Genomic DNA, 23,553 nt, shown 5'->3' with positions numbered 1-23,553 from the left:
TCAGTAAAAATTGCATTTATTTCAGCAAGACACACTTCAAATGTGCAGAATTGGATATTGAGAATGCTAATCGTTAATTCCAAATACTGTCTGGATGTAAATATACTGTAGTTCGAGTGATTGTTTCTACATCTCCTTTGCGTAGACACAGTGAGGTAAGCAGATATTAAAGGAAGCCTTGAACCACTGACCCTTACACAAGACAGCCAGTCTTCCAAGTGGAAAAGGCACCGTTTTTCTACACACACAGTAGGGCTGGTGCTACAAGAGACAGTGCCAAAGAGAGTATTCATTCACATTAAATAATCAGGTTCTCTTTTAATTTTTGTACATCATTTAGAAGAGTCAATCTCAGTAGAGTCGGGCCCCGAATCCAAAAGTCTGTTTGATGGCTTCAAAGTAGTATCTCTTCCAACCCTCCTTCGTCCTATCCTCCTCTCCTGTCGGGACATCTTTACATTCCAGCTTCAGCTCCGTCTCATTGCCCCGATCCTTCATGTTTAGAGTGATAGTCGCATAGTGCTCTGGAAGAGGGAAAAGGGGAACGTTTTAGCATAATTTGTTGCGAAAACAATATTATATCCAATACTTTATGTTACTATCCAGGGTTTCTCAAGTCCAGTCATGGGGTCCCAACAGGGTATGCAAGCTTTTGTTCCTGCCCAGTTTCAACACACAGGATCCAACTAATCATCACGCCCGTGATTAGTTTAATCAGGTATGTTCAAATCAAAGTTTATTGGTTGTGTACACAGATTTGCAGGTGCTATAGCAGATGCAACGAACTGGTTATGTTACTAGCTCAAACAGTGCAGTAGAATCAAATATGTTTATAACTAAACCAAGACACACCACAGCTTGTCGTTTCCAATTGGAAGAAATTAGTCAGTGGGCAGAACAAGCAAAGAGGTGGGCAGAGCCAAGCAAGCGCTAGCGATATTCTATTGGCGAGTTCTAGTACACATCTGCATATTTCTGTTAGGGAATGCCTATTCTGAAGTGCACGTGTGCAATAACTCAATTTGTCTTTCTACCCCTTCTAAACAGCTCAATATTTTTTATTTGTTTGCAAAGGGTAAAGTCTACAAAACGTAGTCCACTCTGTTCATAACAGATTCTAGTTTTGGGAACAGAAAACTGTACTGAGATCAAATGTTTAATTGATGAGAATATTTGCAGAATGTGGCCAAAATCCATCTCGTTCCATCTTTTCCCACTGCCTCAAGGTGGGCTTCCTCGCACTACCATATTTGGTAGTGAGTGGAAATGCCAACCGAATGCTTCACATTTATACATCCAGTGAAATATCTCAGTGTTCTGTGGTAGAATGTCTAGCAAATACAAAACAAATAATCTAAAAATCTAAACAAGAAATCAAGCAGTCAGAACGAGTCCAATTTACAATCCAAAGTAGATATATCACGTCATCTTGGTAAGCAACTCAAGTGTATATTTGGCCTTGTGTTTTAGGTTATTGTCCTGCTGAAAGGTGAATTTGGGTCCCAGTCTGTTGGAAAGCAGACTGAACCAGGTTTTCGGCGGTGCTTAGCTTTATTCCGTTTCTTTTTATCCCCCCCCCCCAAAAAAAGTATTTGCTGATGACAAGCATACCCATAACATGATGGAGCCACCACCATGCTTGAAAATACAAAGTGGTACTCAGTGATGTGATATGTTGGATTTGCCCCAAACATAACACTTTGTATTCAGGACATAAAGTTAATTACCTTATGTGTGCCTTATTGCAAAATGTTTTATTCTGTACAGGATTCTTTTTTAAGTGATCTTTGACCAACAGATGCATATCTGTATTCCCAGTCATGTGAAATCCATAGATTAAGGCCTCATTAATTTATTTAAATTGACTGAATTCCTTCTGTGAACTTTAACTCAGTAAAATCTTTGAAATTGTTGCATGTTGCGTTTATATCTTAGTTCAGTGTAAAAATAAATGTTGGTCTGATGTGTATAAGGAGGAGAAACAAGATGCAGAATTTGGAATATTTGTAAAATTATTCTTCCCAATTGTTGACAAGCATATACCTGTTAAGAAACTGTGAGAAGTTTTAGAGCACCCTGGATTGATGATGAATTTAAAAATGGTATGGTTCAAAGAAATTGTGGGGGAAAACGGTGGATAACAAGTCAGGCTGCTCAGCTGACATAGTGTAAATTGAGAAATGTGACTAAACTTAAAAATATACACTACCGTTCGAAAGTTTGGGGTCACTTAGAAATGTCCTTGTTTTTTAAAGAAAATATTTTTTTTGTCCATTAAAATGACATCAAATTGATCAGAAATACAGTGTAGACATTGTTAATGTTGTAAATGGCTATTGTAGCTGGAAACTGCAGATTTGTAATGGAATATCTACATAGGCGTACAGAGGCTCATTATCAGCAACCATCAGTCCTGTGTTCCAATGGCACGTTGTGTTTGCTAATCCAAGTTTATAATTTTAAAAAGGCTAATTGATCATTAGGAAACCCTTCTGCAATTATGTTAGCACAGCTGAAAACTGTTGTGCTGATTAAAGAAGCAAAAAAACTGGCCTTCTTGAGACTAGTTGAGTATCTGGAGCATCAGCAATTGTGGGTTCGATTACGGAATCAAAATGGCCAGAAACAAATAACTTTCTTCTGAAACTCAGTCTATTCTTGTTCTGAGAAATGAAGGCTATTCCATGCGAGAAATTGCCAAGAAACTGAAGATCTCGTACAACGCTGTGTACTACTCCCGTCACAGAACAGCGCAAACTGGCTCTAACCAGAATAGAAAGAGGAGTGGGAGGCCCCGGTGCACAACTGAGCAAGAGGACAAATACATTAGTGTCTAGTTTGAGAAACATGCGCCTCACAGGTCCTCAACTGGCAGCTTCATTAAATAGTACCCGCAAAACACCAGTCTCAACGTCAACAATGAAGAGGCGACTCCGGGATGCTGACCTAGGCAGAGTATTTTCGGCTCTATTTACTCTTAGATTCGAAAATGCTAATTAGCATCAAAGTAGACATCACACAAGACTACAAATCCCTGCAAGATCCTGCACATCATCTCAAGCTGGCATCTTTGCTAATAGGTATTGTGTCAATTTAAAACTTGCACAAGACAGTTCACAGACTTGTCAATTTAAAGACATTTAGCAAATTTATTTATTACCAAATGTAGCTAACAGATAGTTAATCCAGAGATTCAGAGCCGTCTCGGAAGGGAGAACAACAACAATCAAGCGTCCTCTCTCCACATGTAACACAGGAGATGTGTTGGTGGAATTTCGGGAGAATTCTCCTCAGATTTCCTTTGATAAAGTCCTCAACTACAACAAATGCGGCCTCAGGAAATGCGGTTTCCAGTTTGCTCAATGTCACGTATAGTTCTAGGATGAAACAAAAGCCTGCATACTCTGTCTATCCCCAGGAGCTAGTTGAGAAAGCAGTTAGTGTTGTAGAGATGACCTGTATAGACATGCTGAAATGAAATGGTCATTGAAAGTTGCTGAGGTTAAAAGCAGAACACGCAAATCAATAGAGCACCACTGGGCAAGGTGGGGAAACCTACCACATGGCCATGTCTTGAACCTCCACTTCATAACAATCTTCTCATCTGGGACCTAAGAAGTATAAACAAAGACTACAGTTAGTTTTGGACATTCTTCCACAATGGGTTATGATTGACAGATAACAAGTATGATCTCAAGCAGACACGTGTCCTCACCAGCTCTGTAAACTCTCCGTTGACACTTCCCTCTAGCAGCTGAAACTTCCCTCCTTTTTCTCCGTCAACCACAGCTGCAGCATGGGTGAACGCCTGGACCATCTGCATTACCAGAGAGGAGACCAGAGTAGAGTCAAATCAGCAATGATTCCTACAAGCCCTCAGCCAATTGTAGTCATGATTCAAAAAGCGTTATGGGCCACCAATTGAAAAGTAGGTGGACATTATCTTATAATAGGCAACATTTCTGAACCGGAAGTAATCTACACAGAGTTAATGTCTAGTCTAGTTCATTGAGGTTGCTCCTCGTTCCCTATTGAAAGCAACAGTAAAATCCAACATGGGATATAAGAGTGAATCAAAAACATTTGCACTGGTGAAAATGATCTCAAAACCTTGGTAAAACGCTTTCTTTTGAAGGCAAACTAGCACATGCACTCAATTATATTCTTACTCTCTCTAACTACACTATTAGGGCAACTGGGCATGTTAATGACATGGGTGAAGCAGTAAGGAGGGTTTCCCAAACTTGGTGCACGTTTTGGTTTTTGCCCTAGCACTACACAGCTGATTCAAATAATCAACTAATCATCAAGCTTTGATCATTTGAATCAGCTGTGAAGTGTTAGGGCAAAAACCAAAACATGCACCCCTTGGGGTCCCAAGGACCAAGTTTGGGAAACACTGCAGTAAAGCATCTCTGCATCTCCCCATTGCCAAACTATGGTTGTTTCAATACTCTAAAATGGCATCCTTTCCTACTTCCTCAGTGACTGGGGAAAGAACTGGGGTGTATTCATTACGTCTGGCAAGGGAAACCGTTTAAGAACCAAAACTGAAGCAAACAGAGCAAATGGAACGAAACGGAGAAACTCTCGTTTTCGTTACAAATGTTTTTGTTTGGAGTAAACGGTTTCTGTTGCAAAACATTTTGCAAAATAGAATCAACGTAATGAATATACGCCTGGAGTATATTTTGGTCATGTAGTGTATTACTTCCAACTGTCATGTCTGACCCGATCAGTGATGTTCGAGGAAAGGACACAAGGAAAGGACTACTTGACCACTCACGTTCTGGTTGATGAAAGTTCTGTACAGCTCGTTAGGTGAGGTGAGGAAGGTCTCCTTGAGACTAAACTTGCAGGTTGAAATCTTGACCCCTGTGCTGGATGGTGGAGCGGAAGCAGAGGGACCAATCTGGGGACATACAACAGACAACCATGATCATTAAGTCCCAGTATTTGTAACTTAGGTGAAGCTCAAGTAATGCTCGATAAGCTTGAATACTTGATATCCAAAACTTGGAAGTTAAGTAAATTAATTATGGAATGGATTCATGTGGTGCTTTACATTGTATGAAGGGCGGGTGGGGATGCTCCATGAACTTAAACTTCACAGTTATTTCTGCAGATAAAAAAAAAGTATTCTCTAATTTCTTAATTTGTTTTGCTAATTGGACTATTTTTGAACACAACATGTATGGATCATTCCTTACACTGTTATTGCTAGTAAGGTTTTAACCATTACCCCCTTGATACATTGGTTCTTTGGTTGCGTCCCAATTCTTCATTTGTTTGTATTGGATTGACGTAAACATTAGCTGGAAGTTCCCACCATTGTTAAATCCATGACGGAAGAGAAAAGGTAGAGAATCAGGGCATAAGGTAAGAAGGCAACTACCACCCACCTGGGTTTTGTCAACTTTGACCTTTGTCTGTGTCTGCGATGGCTGTGGCTTGCTCGCCGCCCCATTCACCGTGGGCAGGATCATGCCCTGAGTGAACTCTGCAATCATCGTAAAAGTTCAATTTCAAATCAGTATCAAGCTGAACTAGCGCCTATAGAAATATCGCTATGAACAGGCAATAGGGTTAAATAGATTTGAATAAAGGCCTCACCTGATTTCAGGTGGCCAACGTAGCTCCCCAGGGCAGCTCGCACTTTCTTCGCTCCCTCCTTCCTCATGAGTTCGGTGAGAGGTGTATTGGGTTCATCCTTGCAAAGAGACACACTGATCTGTGCCCAGAAAAAAAAGAGAGCAAAGATTATACAGATTGTTGTTAGTTGTTCTACCCATATAAAAGTAATGCAAATAAATTAACTTAACTCCCTTTGGGCCCCCGGGACCAGGGTCAGGGGGCACTGATATAGACTAGATGTTGTTGGTGCTACTTTTGGAGAATGGTGTTGTTGGTGCTACAGTTGGAAGCCCGCATTACACCCAGCATTCTTAGTGTCAGCAGTGATGTTGCCATTGCCAATTACTGTCATTACAATTTCTTGTATGTTTAGTTTTTGTTTCCATCATTGTTTATTTTTATTGTCTATTTTAATTTTATTTACTTCTTTGTGATGTCCTTGTATGAAGCCTTGGTGGGGTGGGTGGGAGGGATGGATGGATGGATGGATGGGATAAGGGACTAGGGATGTTGTACTGTTTTCAATGTCTCTCTTTTCTCATATCTGAAAATCTATAAATAAAGTTGGAAAGAAATAAACGTAACTATTTTTAAGAGTAAATAACATTACAACCAACAGCTGTCGATTAGCCTGAAAGAACATGATCCTGAATGGCATTCTGTCATAACCTACATCTAGGTCGTCCATGTCATTTTCATCGGAGAGGTTGGGAACTTCAATGTTCCCTTTGTACTTGATTCCGGTTTTTGATGTTCCTGAGGGAGAGAGATAGAAAGAGCAGGTGATGTCACGAAGCCTACTTTGAAGAGAGATACTATGACAACCCACCCACTTCTCACTGAACCACAGGGTCTTTGTATACTGGAGAATATAGCTACAATCTCATCACCATGGAAACGAGTGCTACGCTGCTCTTAGTTTGGCTCAAAACCCTCTGTGTTTCAATCAAAATGTATGATACATTCAGCAGAAAACACCTTACTATATGTTCAACATGAGTTCCATACGGAATGGTGTGTGTGTGTCTGCTGCACTCACCGGTCCACGTCGCCTTGACGTTCCACTCATAGAAGTAGATGAGCTTCCCCTTGCGGTTGTTGATGGACGCCTCGCCGTCCAGCTTCGGGACGTCGGTGACCTCGCAGCGCCCCTCAGGGCCCTCCACGCACAGCCCCAACAGGAGCTCCTTCAGCTTGTCTGTCGACCAGCCTGTCACATCACGCTCCGTCCTGTAGGGACACACAATGCATTCATATATTCAACTAGGTTGTGTTCATTGTGGCACACACCATAACAGAAACAAGCATTTGTTATTGGAGGATTTCCCTGTTTCAGACCTTTCTTATATTTAGTGCCTTATGTAAGGAACTAGTAAAACTGAGATAATATGGTAATTTAGCTGTCAACATTGGCACAGTGACATGTTCAGTATCTGGCCCGTGAGGGTATCAAACTCACAACCCAGGTGTTGCTGGCACCATGCCAGCACAGCTCCATTGTAGCAGTGTGTGCATTGCCCTAGATGGACTCAAAAGAAGGTAAGCTGTTATAATAACATATTCTTAGGCAAGTGAATCTTTCCTTCAGAAATATAGTTAGTTCAATTGGGTTTATATTATAATAATAATAAACATTGCCTTCAGAAAGAATTCACACCCCTTGACCTTTTCCACATTTTGTTGGGCTACAGCCTGAAATTAAAATGGATTAAATTGAAATGCTTTGTCACTGGCCTATACACAATACCCCATAATGCCAAAGTAGAATTATTTATTCCTACATTTTTACTAATTAATAAAAAATGAAGAGCTGAAATGTCTTAACTCAATAAGTATTCAATTATTTTTATGGCAAGCCTAAATAAGTTCAGGAGTAAAAATGTGCTTAACAAGTCACATACTAAAGTGCATGGACTCACTCTGTATGCAATAGAGTTAAACATTACTTTTGAATGACTACCTCATCTCTGTACCACACACATACAGATAATTGTAAGGTCCCGCAGTCGAGCAGTACATTTCAAACACAGATTCAACGACAAAGACCAGGGAGGTTCTCCAATGCCTCGCAAAGAAAAGGGGACCTACTGGTAGATAAAAAAAATACAATGTTTAACAGACATTGAATATCCCTTTGAGCATGGTGAAGTTATTAATTACACTTTGGATGGTGTATCAATACACAGAGTCACTACAAAGATACAGGCGTCCTTCCTAACTCAGCTACCGGAGAGGAAGGAAACCGCTCAGGGATTTCACCATGAGGCCAATGGTGATTTTAAAACAGTTAAAGTTTATGGCTGTGATAGGAGAAAACTGAGGAAGGATCAACATTGTAGTTACTCCACAATACTAACCTAATTGACAGAGTGAAAAGGAAGCCTGTACACAATAAAAAATATTAATTTCAAAACATGCATCCTGTTTGCAACAAGGCACTAAAGTAATACTACAAGAAATGTGGCAAAGCAATTAACTTTTTGACCTGAATACAAAGTGTTATGTTTGGGGCAAATCCAATACAACACATTACGGAGTACCACTTTCCATATTTTCAAGCATAGTGGTGGCTGCATCATGTTATGTGTATGCTTGTAATCGTTAAGCACTAGAGAGTTTCCAGGAGAAGAAAAAGCACAGGCAAAATGTGGAAAACCTGCTTCAGTCTTTTCTACCAGACACTGGGAGATGAATTCACCTTTCAGCAGGACAATAACCTAAAACACAAGGCCAAATCTATACTGGAGTTGCTTACCAAGAAGACAGTGAATGTTCCTGAGAGGCCAAGTTACAGTTTTGACTTAAATCTACTTGAAAATCTCTGCCAAGACTTGAAAATGGCTGGCTAGCAATGATCAACAACCAATTTGACAGAGCTTGAAGAATAAAATAAAAAATAAAGGGGCAAATGTTGCACAATCCAGGTGTGGAAAGCTCTTCGAGACTTACCCAGAAAGACTCTCCGCTTTAATCGCTGCAAAAGGTGCTTCTACAAAGTATTGCAATTTGTAAGTCGCTCTGGATAAGAGCATCTGCTAAATGACGTAAATGTATTGACTAAGGGGTGTGAATACTTATGTCAATTAGCTATTTCTGTTTTTCAATAAATCTGCAAACATTTCTAAAACCATGTTTTCACTTAGACATTATGGGGTATTGTGTGTAGATGAGTGGAAAACACATTTTGAATTCAGGCTGTAACACAACAAAATGTGGAATAAATCAAGGGGTATGAATACTTTGAAGGCACTGTATTTCAGACCAGTGTATTACAGTTAATTTAGTCTTTGATTTAATAAGTAAAATATCTTTGAGTAGTAAACAGGGAAACAACGAGCCCCAGTTCGCAATAGAACATACCATCGTTTACTACCTAAATTATTGGGATCATCTCGTTACCACCAGTGTTCTGAATACATTGAGCTCGTTCACAAAACAGACCACAGGACACTTTTTCACACATTTATTTGTCAAAGGTCCACGGTGGGTCTGTGTAAGCTAATGCGATTATATTGGAGACAGGTTTAGAGCAGTGAATGTCATTCATTTACTGCTATAGTATTTCTCAGAGAAGTAACGTATGTAAGCCTACAGTACCACAGCGAGGTCAAAAAGGTTGTGTGTGTGTTGGAGAGACTGATTATTCTCTACCCCCAGTGCATGTGGTGTACTATGGTCTGGGCCACAGTGGAGAGGGTGAAAAGCTTCCAAGTTCCTCAGCGTGTACATGACTGACGACCTGAAATGGTCCCCTCACACAGAGTGGTGTAGGAGGCTGAATAAATGTGGCTTTGCCTCTAAGACACTCACAAACTTCTACAGATGCACCATTGAGAGCATCCTGTCGGGATGCATCACCGACTGGTACAGCAATTGCACAGTCTGCAATTGCACAGTCTGCACAACTGCAGGGGTCTCCAGAGGGTGGTGCGGCCAGCCCAATGCATCATCGGGGGCACACTGCCTGCCCTCCAGGACATCTACAGCACCCGGAGTAACAGGTAGGCCAAGAAGATCATCAAGGACCTCATCCACCCGAACCACGGCCTTCTCACCCCGCTATCATCTAGAAGGAGGAGACAGTACGAGTGCATCAAAGCTGGGACCAAGAGACTGATAAACAGCTTCCATCTCCAGGCCATCAGACTGTTAAAAAGTCACCACTAGCCGACCTCCGCCTTAGTCACTGTTACTAGCCGATTACCACCCTGTACCTTAGAGACTGCTTTGCCCAGTGTACATAGTTGTCACTTTAATAATGTTAACATAACATTTACCTCCTTTATATGTATATACTGAATTCTAGACATTCTGTATTCTAGTGCATTCAGAAAGCATTGAGACCCCTTAACTTTTTAAGTTAAGATTTAAAAATCTCAATCTACACAAAATACCCCCATAATGACAAAGCGAACAGGTCAAGATTTTTGTAGATTTATAAAAAATTCAAAACAGAATTATCTTATTTACATTAGTATTCAGACCCTTTGCTATGAGACTCAAAATTGAGCTCAGGTGCATCCTGTCTCCATTGATCATCCTTGATGTTTCTACAACTTGATTGGAGTCCACCTGGGGAAATTCAATTGATTGGACATGATTTGGAAAGGCACACACATCTATATAAAAGGTCCCACAGTTGACAGTGCATGTCAGAGCAAAAACCAAGCCATGACATCGAAGGAATTGTCCATAGAGCTCCGTGACAGGATTGTGTCAATACACAGATCTGGGGAAGGGTACCAAAACATTTATGCAGCACTGAAGGTCCCCAAGAACAATGTGGCCTCCATCATTCTTAAATGGAAGAAGTTTGGAACCACCAAGACTTCCTAGAGCTGGCCGCCCGGCCAAACTGAGCAATCGGGGGAGAAGGGCCTTGGTCAGGGGAGGTTACCAAGAACCCAATGGTCACTCTGACAGAGCTCCAGAGTTCCTCTGTGGAGATGGGAGAACCTTCCAGAAAGACAACCATCTATGCATCACTTCACCAATCAGGCCTTTACAGTAGAGTGGCCAGACGGAAGCCACTCCTCAGTAAAAGGAACATGACAGCCCGCTTTGAGTTTGCCAAAAGGCACCTAAAGGCCTCTCAGACCATGAGAAACAAGATTCTTTGGTCTGATGAAACCAAGATTGAACTCTTTGGCCTGAATGCCAAGCGTCACAACTGGAGGAAACCTGGCACCATCCCTACGGTGAAGCATGGTGGTGGCAGCATCATGCTGTGGGGATGTTTTTCAGCGGCAGGGACTGGGAGACTAGTCAGGATCGAAGGAAAGATGAACGGAGCAAAGTAAAGAGAGATCCTTGATGATAACCTGCTCCAGAGCGCTCAGGACCTGACTGGGGCGAAGGTTCACCTTCCAACAGGACAACGACCCTAAGCACACAGCCAAGAAAACGCAGGAGTGGCTTCGGGACAAGTCTCTGAATGTCTTTGGAGTGGCCCAGCCAGAGCCCGGACTTGAACCCGATTTAACATCTCTGGAGAGACCTGAAAATAGCTGTGCAGCAACACTCCCCATCCAACCTGACAGAGCTTGAGAGGATCTGCAGAAAAGAATGGGAGAAACTCCCCAAATACAGGTGTTCCAAGCTTGTAGCATCATACCGAAGACTCGAGGCTGTAATCGCTGCCAAAGGTGTTTAACAAAGTACTGAGTAAAGGGTCTGAATAGTTATGTAAATGTGATATTTCAGTGTTTTTTTTTATAAATACATTTGCAAAAATGTCTAAAAACCTGTTTTTGCTTAGTCATTATGGGGTATTGTGTGTAAATTGATGAGGGAAAAAAACAAATTAATCCATTTTAGAATAAGGCTGTAACGTAACAAAATGTAGAACTTTCCAAATGCACTAATAAATAAAATAATATATGTGCCCACCTCAGTGAACTAATCCATTGGGAGGCCTAGACTAAAAGCCAATATATGCTTGATTCGAAAATGTGGTCGGAGGCTCCATATGGAGGGTGTGACGCAATTCCAGAGGCATGCAGAAGCAAAACCAAGCTCTGTACCACATCGCCATGCGCCTCCCAAATTTTGTAACAATGAGGGGGGCACTGTATAGACATGATTGGTTGACGGTAGGTGGGGGCGTTACATCCTGTATAAACAAACTCACTTCCTTGACAACAGCTCTGCACTGCTCCGCGAAGCCCAAGAAGTATGAATGCCCTGACTTCTGCTGAGGCCATACCACCGTAAATGTTGCATGGCCAATGCAGACATCGGATTGACCATGCGCCCAGATGCACTTCACTCTCCAGAATGCGCTCTCCCACCAATGTGTGCACATTCATAGTTTCATAACTTCATTATGTGAATTGTTTGCGTTTGATTGTTAGTGTATATCAATTCCCCATTACATATACCACCAGTAGTACATTTACCATTATAAAATGTACTACTAATCTACATTTATTTTAATGCATTCAATATTATTCCAGTCTTCCTGTTCTCATTGTCGGAGTGGACACGTTGTTTGCAGAGTGCACAACCTATGCTACACTTGTGAGAAACAAGTTTTGGTTTATTTAATTCCATTTACGAGTTCGGTCAATTTAGTCATTGTCTTTTGTTTGGAGCACTCCTGTCAATGTTGAGTAAGGACGCGCATGCATAGAAGTACGCCTATAGGCTACCTAGCCTGCGCGCAAATGTAGGCATATACATGTGCCCATTTGGAGATCTGATAGTATTTCTGATTGGCTTAACGCACCACCACTAATAACCTGTGGAGCTTCTCAAAGTAATGTTTTCTTCACCTCAAAACAGCAAGCAAACAAAGTCTGATTTTACATCCTTTGAGAATTACAATAGTTCAAATCTTTCCAGCTCTCTCCCTTTCAATAACCACTCAGCGTGAAAGGGAAAAATGTCACGCTCTGATCCAGTGGAAACGTCATAAAATAGGCTTCTTATCAGTGCTTGACTTGGACTGAAAAAGGTTCCGGTACTCATTTTGGGTGCTGGTACTGTTCATATTTTAGGTGCAGGAGCTCCACAATACTTTTGAGCTAATATTATATAAGAGGAACAGGAGCTCAAGCAGTAGAAAGTTTGAGGTGCTGGTACTCAGCTCCGGTGAGCTCCTGCCCAAGTCAAGCACTGCTTCTTATCCCTTGTAAAAAATAGCCTACAGCTGTGTCTGTCCCAAGCTCACTGGCGCTGGAAACTGAGGGCCCAGAATATTTTATACAATGTTTCAAGTTCATTGCAAGTTCATGTGTAGCCAATGTGATTTACAGGATCTGTATTTTTTTTAAAGTTTTTTTTTTTTTAAATCAGCATATTTTCTACCTGCAATGTTTTTATTTGTTGGCTTTATGTAGGCTATTTTTACATAGTTGGCAATGGAAGTTACTTTATAGGTTTGTATCATTTTCATTTGGATAGAATTTTGATTAACCACATTACAATGATTGAGATATGAAGACGTTATAAATTATATTAAACTGTTTCACGAAAATGTGCATATGAATGCCATAACTGGCACGCAGATCGGTAGAAATGGTAAGATAAATTGGCATTTCACATGAGAAAGTTTCCCAACTCCTCGTGTAGCCTATTACCGGCAACTTCAGGAGAGCAATGGCAGAATCTGCGAAAGCCAGCAGGAGCTGGAGGAGAATAGTTGGGTCAGGTTAAGGTTTTTCTTCTTCTGGTTATCTAGATCTCTGGCACCCTCGAGGCATCAAACTGTAAGTTTAAAGCATCAGACAAGGCCAATGCACATAGTTTATTTTATTAAAAACACATATGGTGTGTCTATATGGGAAAATACACTTTTTTCTTCTTCTAGCAATCGATTGGTCGAAAGAACAGACGACTTTCGGTCAACCAAGATTTTTTGGGTCGGGGACAGTTCTAATAGCTATGACGCATTCCTACACGATTTCCTGATTTCACAGACGGAACACTTAGAAGTTAAATCATGGTGAAAATTGTTATTTTACCCACTGACAGAACATAGTCTTTCACCAAATTTACAGGAGTTTCATGATTTCTATTTGTGGGGGTGGATTATCCCTTTAAGGACTTTTCCGGTAAACACGTCACACTCAGAAAACGGAATGTTCTATTCTCAGCCAGGCTCATCTTTTCAAAGAAAAACGCCATTTAATTCTCTCTATTTGTATTTATAATGTCTTTTAAACACTGGTGGTAACCAGATGATCCCAATAATTTAGGTTGTAAATGATGGCCCCCCCCCTCTGGTATGTTCTATTGCGAACTGTCTGGGAATCGTTGTTGTTTCCCTATTTCAGGCCTACTACTCAGATATTTTACTTATTAAGTCAGAGGAAATTAACTGCAATACACTGGTCTGAAATATATTCGCATAACTGGCTACACAGAACCACGGCAGACCCGTTGCGTAAAATGAGGCTTTTCTCCGTATTAAAACGTGTCCGAGTGCAACATGCCTAGCTCTGCCCACTGGTGGCTTGGCCTACGGAGCACTTTTTGAAATAAGCGCTCGTATCATCGTAGTCCAACCGGCATCACAAACACGCGTAACCACACCAGCCCAGGACCTCCACATCCGGCTTCTTCACCTGCGGGATCGTCTGAGACCAGCCACCTGGACAGCTGATGAACATTTGTCTGTAATAAAGCCCTTTAGTAGGGAAAAACTCATTCTGATTGTCTGAGCCACTGCCCAGATATGTGCAATCCATTGATTAGGGCCTAATGAACTTACAGTTCATATAAGGAAACCAGTCAATTGAAGTAAGTCTAAATCTTTGAAATTGTTGCATGTTACATTTATGTTTTTTGTTCAGTGTAGTTATTTACCACATTTTTGCGCTTAACTATTATGAATATTGGCCGGTCAATATATTTAAAAACAGAACATAAACATATACATTTTTTGGGCAGCACTAGTACATGGCAAGGGTTTAAGAATGTAAATGTTTTAAGTATTGACTCCATAGCGACTCGGGGAGTTGAGGTACTTGGCTAAGTATGAACTACTGAGGTATAATAAGAACTGGAGACTGTGTCCAAGATGTCCGACAGTTGTTTAAGGTACACAGCATCGCATTAGTGTTCTCAGGGCAGGCCTGGTTGTAGCTAGATACCTTTGAGTCGCATCAGGGACAATTTTAGCATTTTTGCTAACCCTAACCCTTTTCCTAACCTGCCACGAAAAGTAACTTTGCTAGTCAAAACTGGCAGACCTGCCCTGACAAGTTTTGGTTTCCACTAATGCTATACAGAATAATCTACTGTCGTTCGCATACGCCGATTCATGGACCGTCTATATCCGGGTTGCATACACTTTATTCCATAGACATTAAAAGCAGTAGATAGCGCTGACGTCATCCATGTATTCCTATGGAAAACTCCCGATGGCGCATGAAGAGAGCGGTTTTCTTCAATACAAGAAACAGATTGGAATCTGGAGCTTCACGGAAGATGGCTGAAGCGGATGATGAAGTGGAATTTGAATACAATGGCGGTAGAATCAAGGAGAATTGTTCAAAAGAATGGAAAACGGAGCAAAGTAGGGTACAGTGATGAGAATGACCCTTCGTATCTAATAGGAGTATGGTTTATTAATAAGGAGCAGCTGAGCAGAGTACCAATCTTGAAGAAACCATTTGAGTTATCCAAACTGGTGGAGAGAGTGCTGGGTAAAGTGAAGGATGTGAGGATCACGAGAGGCAGGCTTGTTTAGATTTTTTTGATTCTGCGGATCAGAAGGAATGTGCGTTGTGTCTTAATTTGATACGTTTGAAGTGTGTGTCGCTTCGGAACAGGGCACCCCTTAAGGGGGTTATATCTGGCGTTTCGTTGGAAGTTGATTTGGAAGAGATGAAAAATATTCCTGGAGTTGAAGCACGTCAGATGAATTTAGTGGTGAATGGGGGAAAAGTGAAGAGTTTATCTGTTATTTTGTTTTTTGAAATGGAGTCTCTCCCTAATGAAGTGTGGTTAGGGTATATTAACTACAGAGTTCGAGCATTTATCCCAAGAATGCAGTGTGAACATTGTAAAGCTTTTTGTCACGTAGAAAGTATTTGCAGAAGGGAGAAGCCGAGATATACAAGATGTGGAAAATATATCAAGCTATGAAAATGGTTCAGGGTTTGAATGTTGCACCGGAAGAGTCCATGGTAGTGGATATGACTTTACTGCATGGGGTTGTCTTACACCAAGAGGATCCTGACATTTTAATGGTTAAAAAGGTGGACTTTGTGGCCTTTATCGCAATGGTGAGAAAGGTGGAGAAAAGATCTAGGAAGATTGAAATCATTGTGATTGCAGCGGAGCGGTTCCTGGGGCTGAAAGATTTCACAGCAAAGGAGTTACATGGAATATTAGCAAAAGCCATACCACCTTCTCAGGTCCTAGAGCCGGAGAAGGGAGATATGGAGAACTAAAAGAAGGAAGAAGTTTGTTTTGGCAATGCACAATTATTATTTTTTGTGGGTGGATTGTTAGAATCACTATTAACCTCCACGGGATCGGTGTCCCGTATACGGGACAGTTGAGCGAACGTGCGCTAATGTGATTAGCATGACTGTTGTAAGTAACAGCAAACTTTCCAGGACATAGACATGTCTTATATGGGCAGAAAGCTTAAATTCTGAATACCATGTTATTGTTTGAGGAGAGTGCACAACAACAACAAAACGTATCAAGGCAACTGGTTTGATACATTCACCTTTGAAGGTAAATAATGTACTTACATTCAGTAATCTTGCTCTGATTTGTCATCCTAAGGGTCCCAGGGATGAAATGTATCATAGTTTTGTTTAATAAAATCAATTTTTATATTAAAATGTAGGAACTGGGTTCTACAGTTTGAATCCCTGCCGTCTCTGGCTCCACACCCACCCCGCCCGGCCATCTAGATGAGTAAAAGTTTGTGTATAAGCTAATGATCCATCATGTATGACATTCCTGGGAGTGTGTAAACTCAGATTTTGTATTACCATATCATTTGTGTATGTTCTCTATAGTTATGTACTTGAAAATGTATCAATTGACCAATTCGGCACATATGGGCAGACTTGATAGAAAATAGTCCAGTATTGCAACGCTTCACTGGATCAAACTTTGCACACACACACTAAATTGTGCCTAACCTGCAATATTATGTTGTGGCCTTTCTCTTGCATTTCAAAGATATAACAAAACAAAAATAGAAAACGCATGTTTTTTTGTTTGTATTATCTTTCACCAGATCTAATGTTTTATATTCTCCTACATTAATTTCACATTTCCACAAACTTCAAAGTGTTTCCTTTCAAATGGTATCAAGAATATGCATATCCTTGCTTCAGGTCCTGAGCTACAGGCAGTTAGATTTGGGTATGTTATTTTAGGCGAAAATTTAAAAAGGGTCCGAACCTTATTAAGCATGTTATTCTTTTTTGGGGGGTTTCAAACCGTCCAGTTGGTGGCGGCAATACAACTTTTGGATGTAGTTCGCCATAAAACCCACAGACAAAGGCGGCGGCGCATGAAGCCGGAAGTATTTGAATATGAAGCGTGCCATATTGCTAAATGGGCTGAATGGCACCCAAAAAATTATAATCACTAAGGATCATGGTGTAAGTGGCCGTAACTAGCAAAGGATCATGGTCGATGTAGTCTTTTTCATTCTGCCTGAGAGAGTCAACTTTAATGTCTATGGCATGAGGGCGCGAGCCTTCTCATAGGCCCGTGATAGGTCTGTCAGCATGTGGTCCTGTATGACGACAACTGTAGTCCTCAGAATGGATCACTATTTAATTAAATATCTGGATTTGTAGCAAACTTTAAAATAATTCACTGTGGGGATCGAACTTGATCATAATAAACACATTTTAGAGTCAAAACGGGCGTCTAAAATGTTTTCGTTTGGCAGTTCTGGCGATCGTAATTTGCATAGGCTTCCTCGGGCAGACCTGGCATTTTGGCACCGCTAAGAGCTCTGCTGCTGCAAAGCAACGTGACTTCACGCTCCAGTCCAGACACTGGGGGTCTGGTTAAATGGACCAACATCACACGCACACCAGCACTCAGTGCACATAGGGAGCAGCAAAGACATTACGTCATCCAAAATCATGACAGATATTGGATGAATATAACATGTTAATATCTTTGGCTGTGAGTGACGGAAAAACAAAATTGGCCTCAGCAACAATTTGAATAATTCAATGGCTGTTTTATGCACAAAGGTGATGACTAAAGTGTCTTATTAGGAGTTTTCAACTCTGACTTCTCTATGTGGCAGTCTACGGATATTGTCTTTCTGGGCCGGGCGTGATTTAATCTGCAGTGCATTACCGAAGCAAAACTGTAAGAGCAGTCTAAACCGTGCTTCTACTTCCGGAACCCTGGCCCCTTGCCTTGGTCTGATTATTATTATTTAGATATTTATTAAAACAGTAACATGTAAAACACAAAAAAACTAACAGCCAGAGGGATTACACAAAGAAATAAGAGAAAAAATTATAATACAAATCCACATTATATCAAATCAACGAATTTAAAAATGTAACGAATAATTTTTTTTTATGTTGTTTTGTATACGTTTTAATGATAGAGTTTTCCAAATCTGATCCCAAAAAACAAGTGGCTTTTTCTTCATTAATTTTGATTTGTGTATGAAAAGTTTTCCTAATAAAATAAAGAGATTTATGACATACTGACATTCAATTGTGGAATCAGTGTAGTAAATATGTCAAACATATATTTCAATGGTTGTATGCATTTTGTTGCCAAGATATAGTTGTACATCAGTCCAGAACACCTCACTATGTAAACAATTACAAAATAAGTGTTCAATAGATTCAAATTCTAGTTCACAAATTGCATTCACTAGTAACATCAGGTATATATTCAGAAATCAGGCTATTACACGGGTAGAATCTACTGATAATATTAAAGGAGATCTCCTTTGCTTTACTGGTCACCATAAATGTGTGTGGAGTGACCCAAGCACGGCGTCAGTTTACATCAAACGATGAAGCCCAATAAAATATAGGAGAAGGAATAGAATTCCTGTAGAAAATGTCCCTTAAACGATTATTGAATTTCTTATCTAGTAAACCTATGCCATGCACTTGGATATCGCTTACAATAGGAGATGTTCCAAAATATGCATTATTCTGAAGTAAAGATTTTATCCCACTAGGTATAGCTTTTATAACAGTGTCATATTCCTTGCTTGAAACCTCAAAGTTTTATCTTTCCATAAATTCTCTCCGTGTAAATAGATTCCCACTAATACTAACTAATTGGCTGACAAGGACAATGTTTTTCGAGAACCAGTTACAGTAAAATAACATCTTGTTTCTATGTAATATCGACCCATTATTCCATATAAAACATTTATAGAGGTGAAAAGTTGTTTATACAGCAAAGCCCAGCACATTAAAGCCTGCTTGTGAAAAGCCGCCAATTTCACAGGACATTTACCCACAATATTGGGACATTGCAGTAAATAATTAAGCCCTCTGAGCTTCTGAAAAACAAAATGAGGTATAATATTCCAGAAACTGAGGATTTTTTAAGTACCTTTTAACCCAGTTGATTTTTTATATCTGATTAAAGAGAGTGAAGTCTAATACATTTACACCGCCATCACAAACCCTGTTGGTGACAACATCTCTTTTTATCTTATGTGGCTTTTTTTTCCATATGAAGTTGTACAATAGTCTATCTAAGGTACAGCAAGTGGATTTGGGAATGTCAATAGATGAAAAAAGATTGGATGCACGAGATGACCCCTCAGTTTTGGATAAAAGCACCCTCCCTTGAAGACTTAAATCCCTCCCAAACCATGAGGAAATTTTATTTGATAGAATCAGTTACAGGATTCACATTAAGATAATTCACAGCCATAAGATTTTTAGTGATCTTTACACCAAGGTAGGTTACAGTATCTTTTTTAGAGATGTTACAATCTGCTGGATTGACAGTTCCTTTCAGAACAAACATCTCACATTTGGAAAGATTTAATACCAAACCTGAGATTTTGGAGAACTGCTTCAGAACAGCCAATGCCAATCTAGCTTGTGACACATTTTTCAAAAAAGTGAGGTGTCATCCGCCAGTTGGGATATCTTGATCTCTCTGGCCTGGAATGTAATGCCGTCAAATTTACTTTGATAAACTAATGAGCATAAGGTTTGAGAAACTAACAAAAATAAAAAAGGTGAGATTGGACAACCATGTCATATTCCTTTGTAAATGTTAAACCTTGAGGATGTTCCATTACAGTTTGATACAGCTATTGCTACCATTATACAGAGTTATAATAGCATCAACAACAACAGATTACCATACTTCAAATGCTTAAAGCAATCAAAGTTTAAATTGTGACTTACGGTATCAAATGCTTTCTGAAAATCAAAAAATAAAATAACAGGGGAGTCATCCAATAGATCACAATACTCAAATCTAACACCAGCCTCAGATTATTAGATATATGGCGCCCTTTCATAAACCCTGATTGACATTCAATCAGATCATTCAAGCACGACTTTAACCTTTTCACAAAGATTGAGGCTATAATTTTGTAGTCGTTATTTAGGAGTGCGATTGGACGCCAATTATCAATAATTAAGAGATCCTTTTGTGGTTTAGGTATAAGAGTAATAACCCCTTGTTTCAGAGAGGCAGGTAGTTATCCCTTCTTTATAGCCTCTAAAAGGTTTCAAGTAAGAATTGTGCTATTTCTTAGAGAAGGTTTTGTAAAATTCAGAGGTTAATCCATCACAACCTGGAGACTTGTTATTTTTTAATTGAGCAACCCCATATTGGATGTCCTTAACGGATAAATCTTCACAACAAGACCGATTGAATTCTTCACTAAAATAGTTAACATTCTCTATAGAATCAAGGAGATCCTTAGAATCACTCAAACTTATCTAAGGAGTAAAGATTCTCATAAAACTTAAATGGTAAAGTCTTATAACTCTCTATCCTCAGAGGTTACCCCATTAATCTTAAGTTTCCGAAGTGTGTTGAGTTCCTCTCTCCTCTTTTCCAAATTAAAAAAGTATCTGTTCTTTTCACCTTTTTCAAGCCATTGTTTTCTGGATCTTATGAAGGCTCCTCTAGACTTTTCCTCATAAAATGTATCTAGTTGATTCTGTAAATCATTCAATTTAGCTTTTTCATTAAGATCAAGATGCTCAATCTCTGTGATTTCAGCAATTGTCTTAGAGAGCTCAACTACCTCACATCTTCTTAAAGCATGCCATTTCCCGTAAGTAATACAGGCTGAGCGGATTTTACATTTCAGCAGTTCCCAATATTTCCCATATTCTGCATTAGAGGTAGCTAAATTCCAGTAAACAGAAATGTTATTCTTAATAAAAAAAATTTTATCATGCAATAACAATGAGTTATTCAATTTCCAATAACCTCCAGAGTATTTCTTATCATCATTACTGCACACTCTCACAGTCAGCCATATGACTTTATGATCCGTCAGGACTGCAGGCAGTATTTCTACCTCTACAGTGTTGGGCTCAAGACTAGAGGTTATCACCCACAAGTCAATTCTTGATTGTAGTGAATGATCGAGCAGCTGCCGATGGCATCTTGCTTCTTCCCAATACGATGAGCGACATCCACAGCCATATATCCTTTGGGGAAGTCCGAAGCCACACGGTTAGATGTCACTTACTATGCGCTTCACATTCTCACCCTGGTCCTCTGGGACACCGTAAAGCCGTAGCTTCCGACAAGCGCTCTTGCATGTCGGCGATGGTCTTCTCCTGTGCAGTGTTTGCATGTTTAAGCTCTTCTATACATGATTCAGAGGTCTCGAGGTCAATGATTTTTTATGTGTTTTCGCGTATAATTTTATCCAGACCATCGGCTCTTTCGTTTATCTTTGCAGTGACAGCATTCCAGACTCCACCTAAAACCCAGGGCTCTCCAGAGGATGGTGTGGTCTGCCAAACGCATTATCAGAGGCAAACTACCCGCCCTCCAAGACACCTACAGCACCCGATGTCACAGGAAGGCCAAAAAGATCATCAAGGACATCAACCACCCGAGCCACTGCCTGTTCACCCCGCTATCATCCAGAAGGCGAGGTCAGTACAGTTGCATCAAAGCTGGGACCAAGAGAATGGAAAAACAGCTTCTATCTCAAGGCCATCAGACTGTTAAATAGCCATCACATTAGAGGCTGCTGCTGCCTATTGAAATCACTGGCCACTTTAAGAAATGGAACACTAGTCACTTTAATAAATGTTTACATATCTGCACTACTCATCTCATATGTATATACTGCATTATATTCTATAATATTCTACCGTATCTTAGTCCGTGCCGCTCTGTCATTGCTTGTCCATATATGTATATTTTCTTAAATTCCATTCCTTACTAGTTTTGTGTGTATTAGGTATATGTTGTGAAATTGTTAGATATTACTTGTTAGATATTACTGCACTGTCGGAGCTAGAAGCACAAGCATTTCGCTACACCCACTATAACATCTGCTAAACACGTGTATGTGACAAATAACATTTGATTTAATCGATTATGTTGACCTGGAGTTCGCGCAAAGACAATTCTTTGTGTCTTTTTGGGTGCATGACTATTGGCTGGAGTTTCTCAATCAACCGAATGTCCAGATTCCTCCATTTCTTATTCTGAGGAGTCAGGTGGCGGTTTCTCTCAGGTGTATGAGTGGTCAGCTAGCAACTGCTTCTACTTCCTTTGCGCTTTCGCAATTTTTTTTCTTCCATTTTTTCAAGTTTCAGATAAAATTAGCGGTCAATTGAGCGTTGTTCTCTGTTGTGTTTACTATAAACCGGGTTGTTACATTTAAGTACGTTTGAGAGAGATACAAGTTAAGGTTACTCGGAGCAAGATAAAATCCTGTCTGCACTCGCCGCCATCTTCCAGACTCCACCCGTGGTCTGATTATGGCTTGTCAGTGAGCAGGCCTTTCCAACTGGATCTTGAAAGACAGTGTGCTTTCTTCAACTAGGCTAACGTTACTCACCAATGCCAGTTGTTGACGTTTGTTGCATCAGCTCTCTCCTCCACGATCCAGCGTGGATCCCCTTCTCCCCATTTAGCCATGACGACAGTGGTGGCTAGCTAATGTTAGCAACAGTAGTTACTATCAAACAAGCTATTCAATTGATTCCCCAAAGCTGGCTAACTAGCTAGCTAACTGAATCGCAAATGCCGGCAACCGAGAGGAAGAAACGTGATGATTAGCTAGCAAACGTTAGCTAGCTAAACCGATAAAGTAAATAGGTTGTCTATTATCTAAAATCGCGTTATGGCCGTAACTATATTCCTGAGCGACGGTGTGCTTCTTGGTTTTATGACCCTGGTTTTTCTAGAAAAGTCGTTTAGAAATGCAAGGCGCTTTCGCCATTGCCATTTGAAGGTTGTGACTAGGCGGTATACAGCTACAGACGGAAGTGACGCATATATCGTTAAACATCAAGGATATTTTTATTCTGTGGATTTTATATGGCGGTTGGCAACCAATTTTAAGGTGCATTATCGGCACCAACTGGACTGGAGTGTGGACCAGAGACAGTGAAGGTCTAAATCCTACCCAATATTCTAATCCCCCTAAGATTTCACCAGCATTTCACTCATACCTGGCTCTTCAACCCCATTTCTCCTCAAATCTAATAACAATTGCTCCCTTTCCCTCCCATATTTCTGGCACTGAAATAGAACACGTTCCACTGTCTCCATCTCCTCCTGACAATGATCACACCTCACAGTCGGATGTTTTCCCACCAATTTGAATGTACTATTGAGCCTTGTGTGTCCCAGTCTCAGCCTTGTGATTACACTTTCCTCCCTTCTCTCTCTGCCTGAGGACCTCCCTGCCCCCACCTTTTCCTGGATCGTATACAGGTGTCTTCACTTTCTCTCCCTGTGCCACAACTCTTGCTATTTGTTTTTAACCACTGTTCT

General features: G+C 40.4%; 1 protein-coding gene across 1 annotated transcript; it reads right to left on the bottom strand.

Annotated features, from left to right (window-relative positions):
* LOC311106442 (activator of 90 kDa heat shock protein ATPase homolog 1-like) lies at positions 1 to 23,044 on the bottom strand. Its single transcript, XM_084148777.1, has 9 exons — positions 22,613 to 23,044; positions 6,674 to 6,864; positions 6,308 to 6,390; positions 5,614 to 5,731; positions 5,403 to 5,500; positions 4,787 to 4,912; positions 3,716 to 3,817; positions 3,560 to 3,611; positions 1 to 524 (listed from the first exon to the last, which is right to left on the bottom strand). The coding sequence occupies exons 1-9, from the start codon at positions 22,690 to 22,692 to the stop codon at positions 352 to 354; spliced, it is 1,023 nt and encodes a 340-aa protein (XP_084004903.1). The 5' UTR covers positions 22,693 to 23,044; the 3' UTR covers positions 1 to 351.
* Positions 23,045 to 23,553: the final 509 nt, after the last annotated feature.

This window comes from Coregonus lavaretus, assembly GCF_964263955.1.
Source record: "Coregonus lavaretus genome assembly, chromosome: 31".
Lineage (NCBI taxonomy): Eukaryota > Metazoa > Chordata > Actinopteri > Salmoniformes > Salmonidae > Coregonus > Coregonus lavaretus.
Note: the sequence above shows the minus strand (reverse complement) of the source record. Positions and strands in the feature narration are given on the sequence as shown.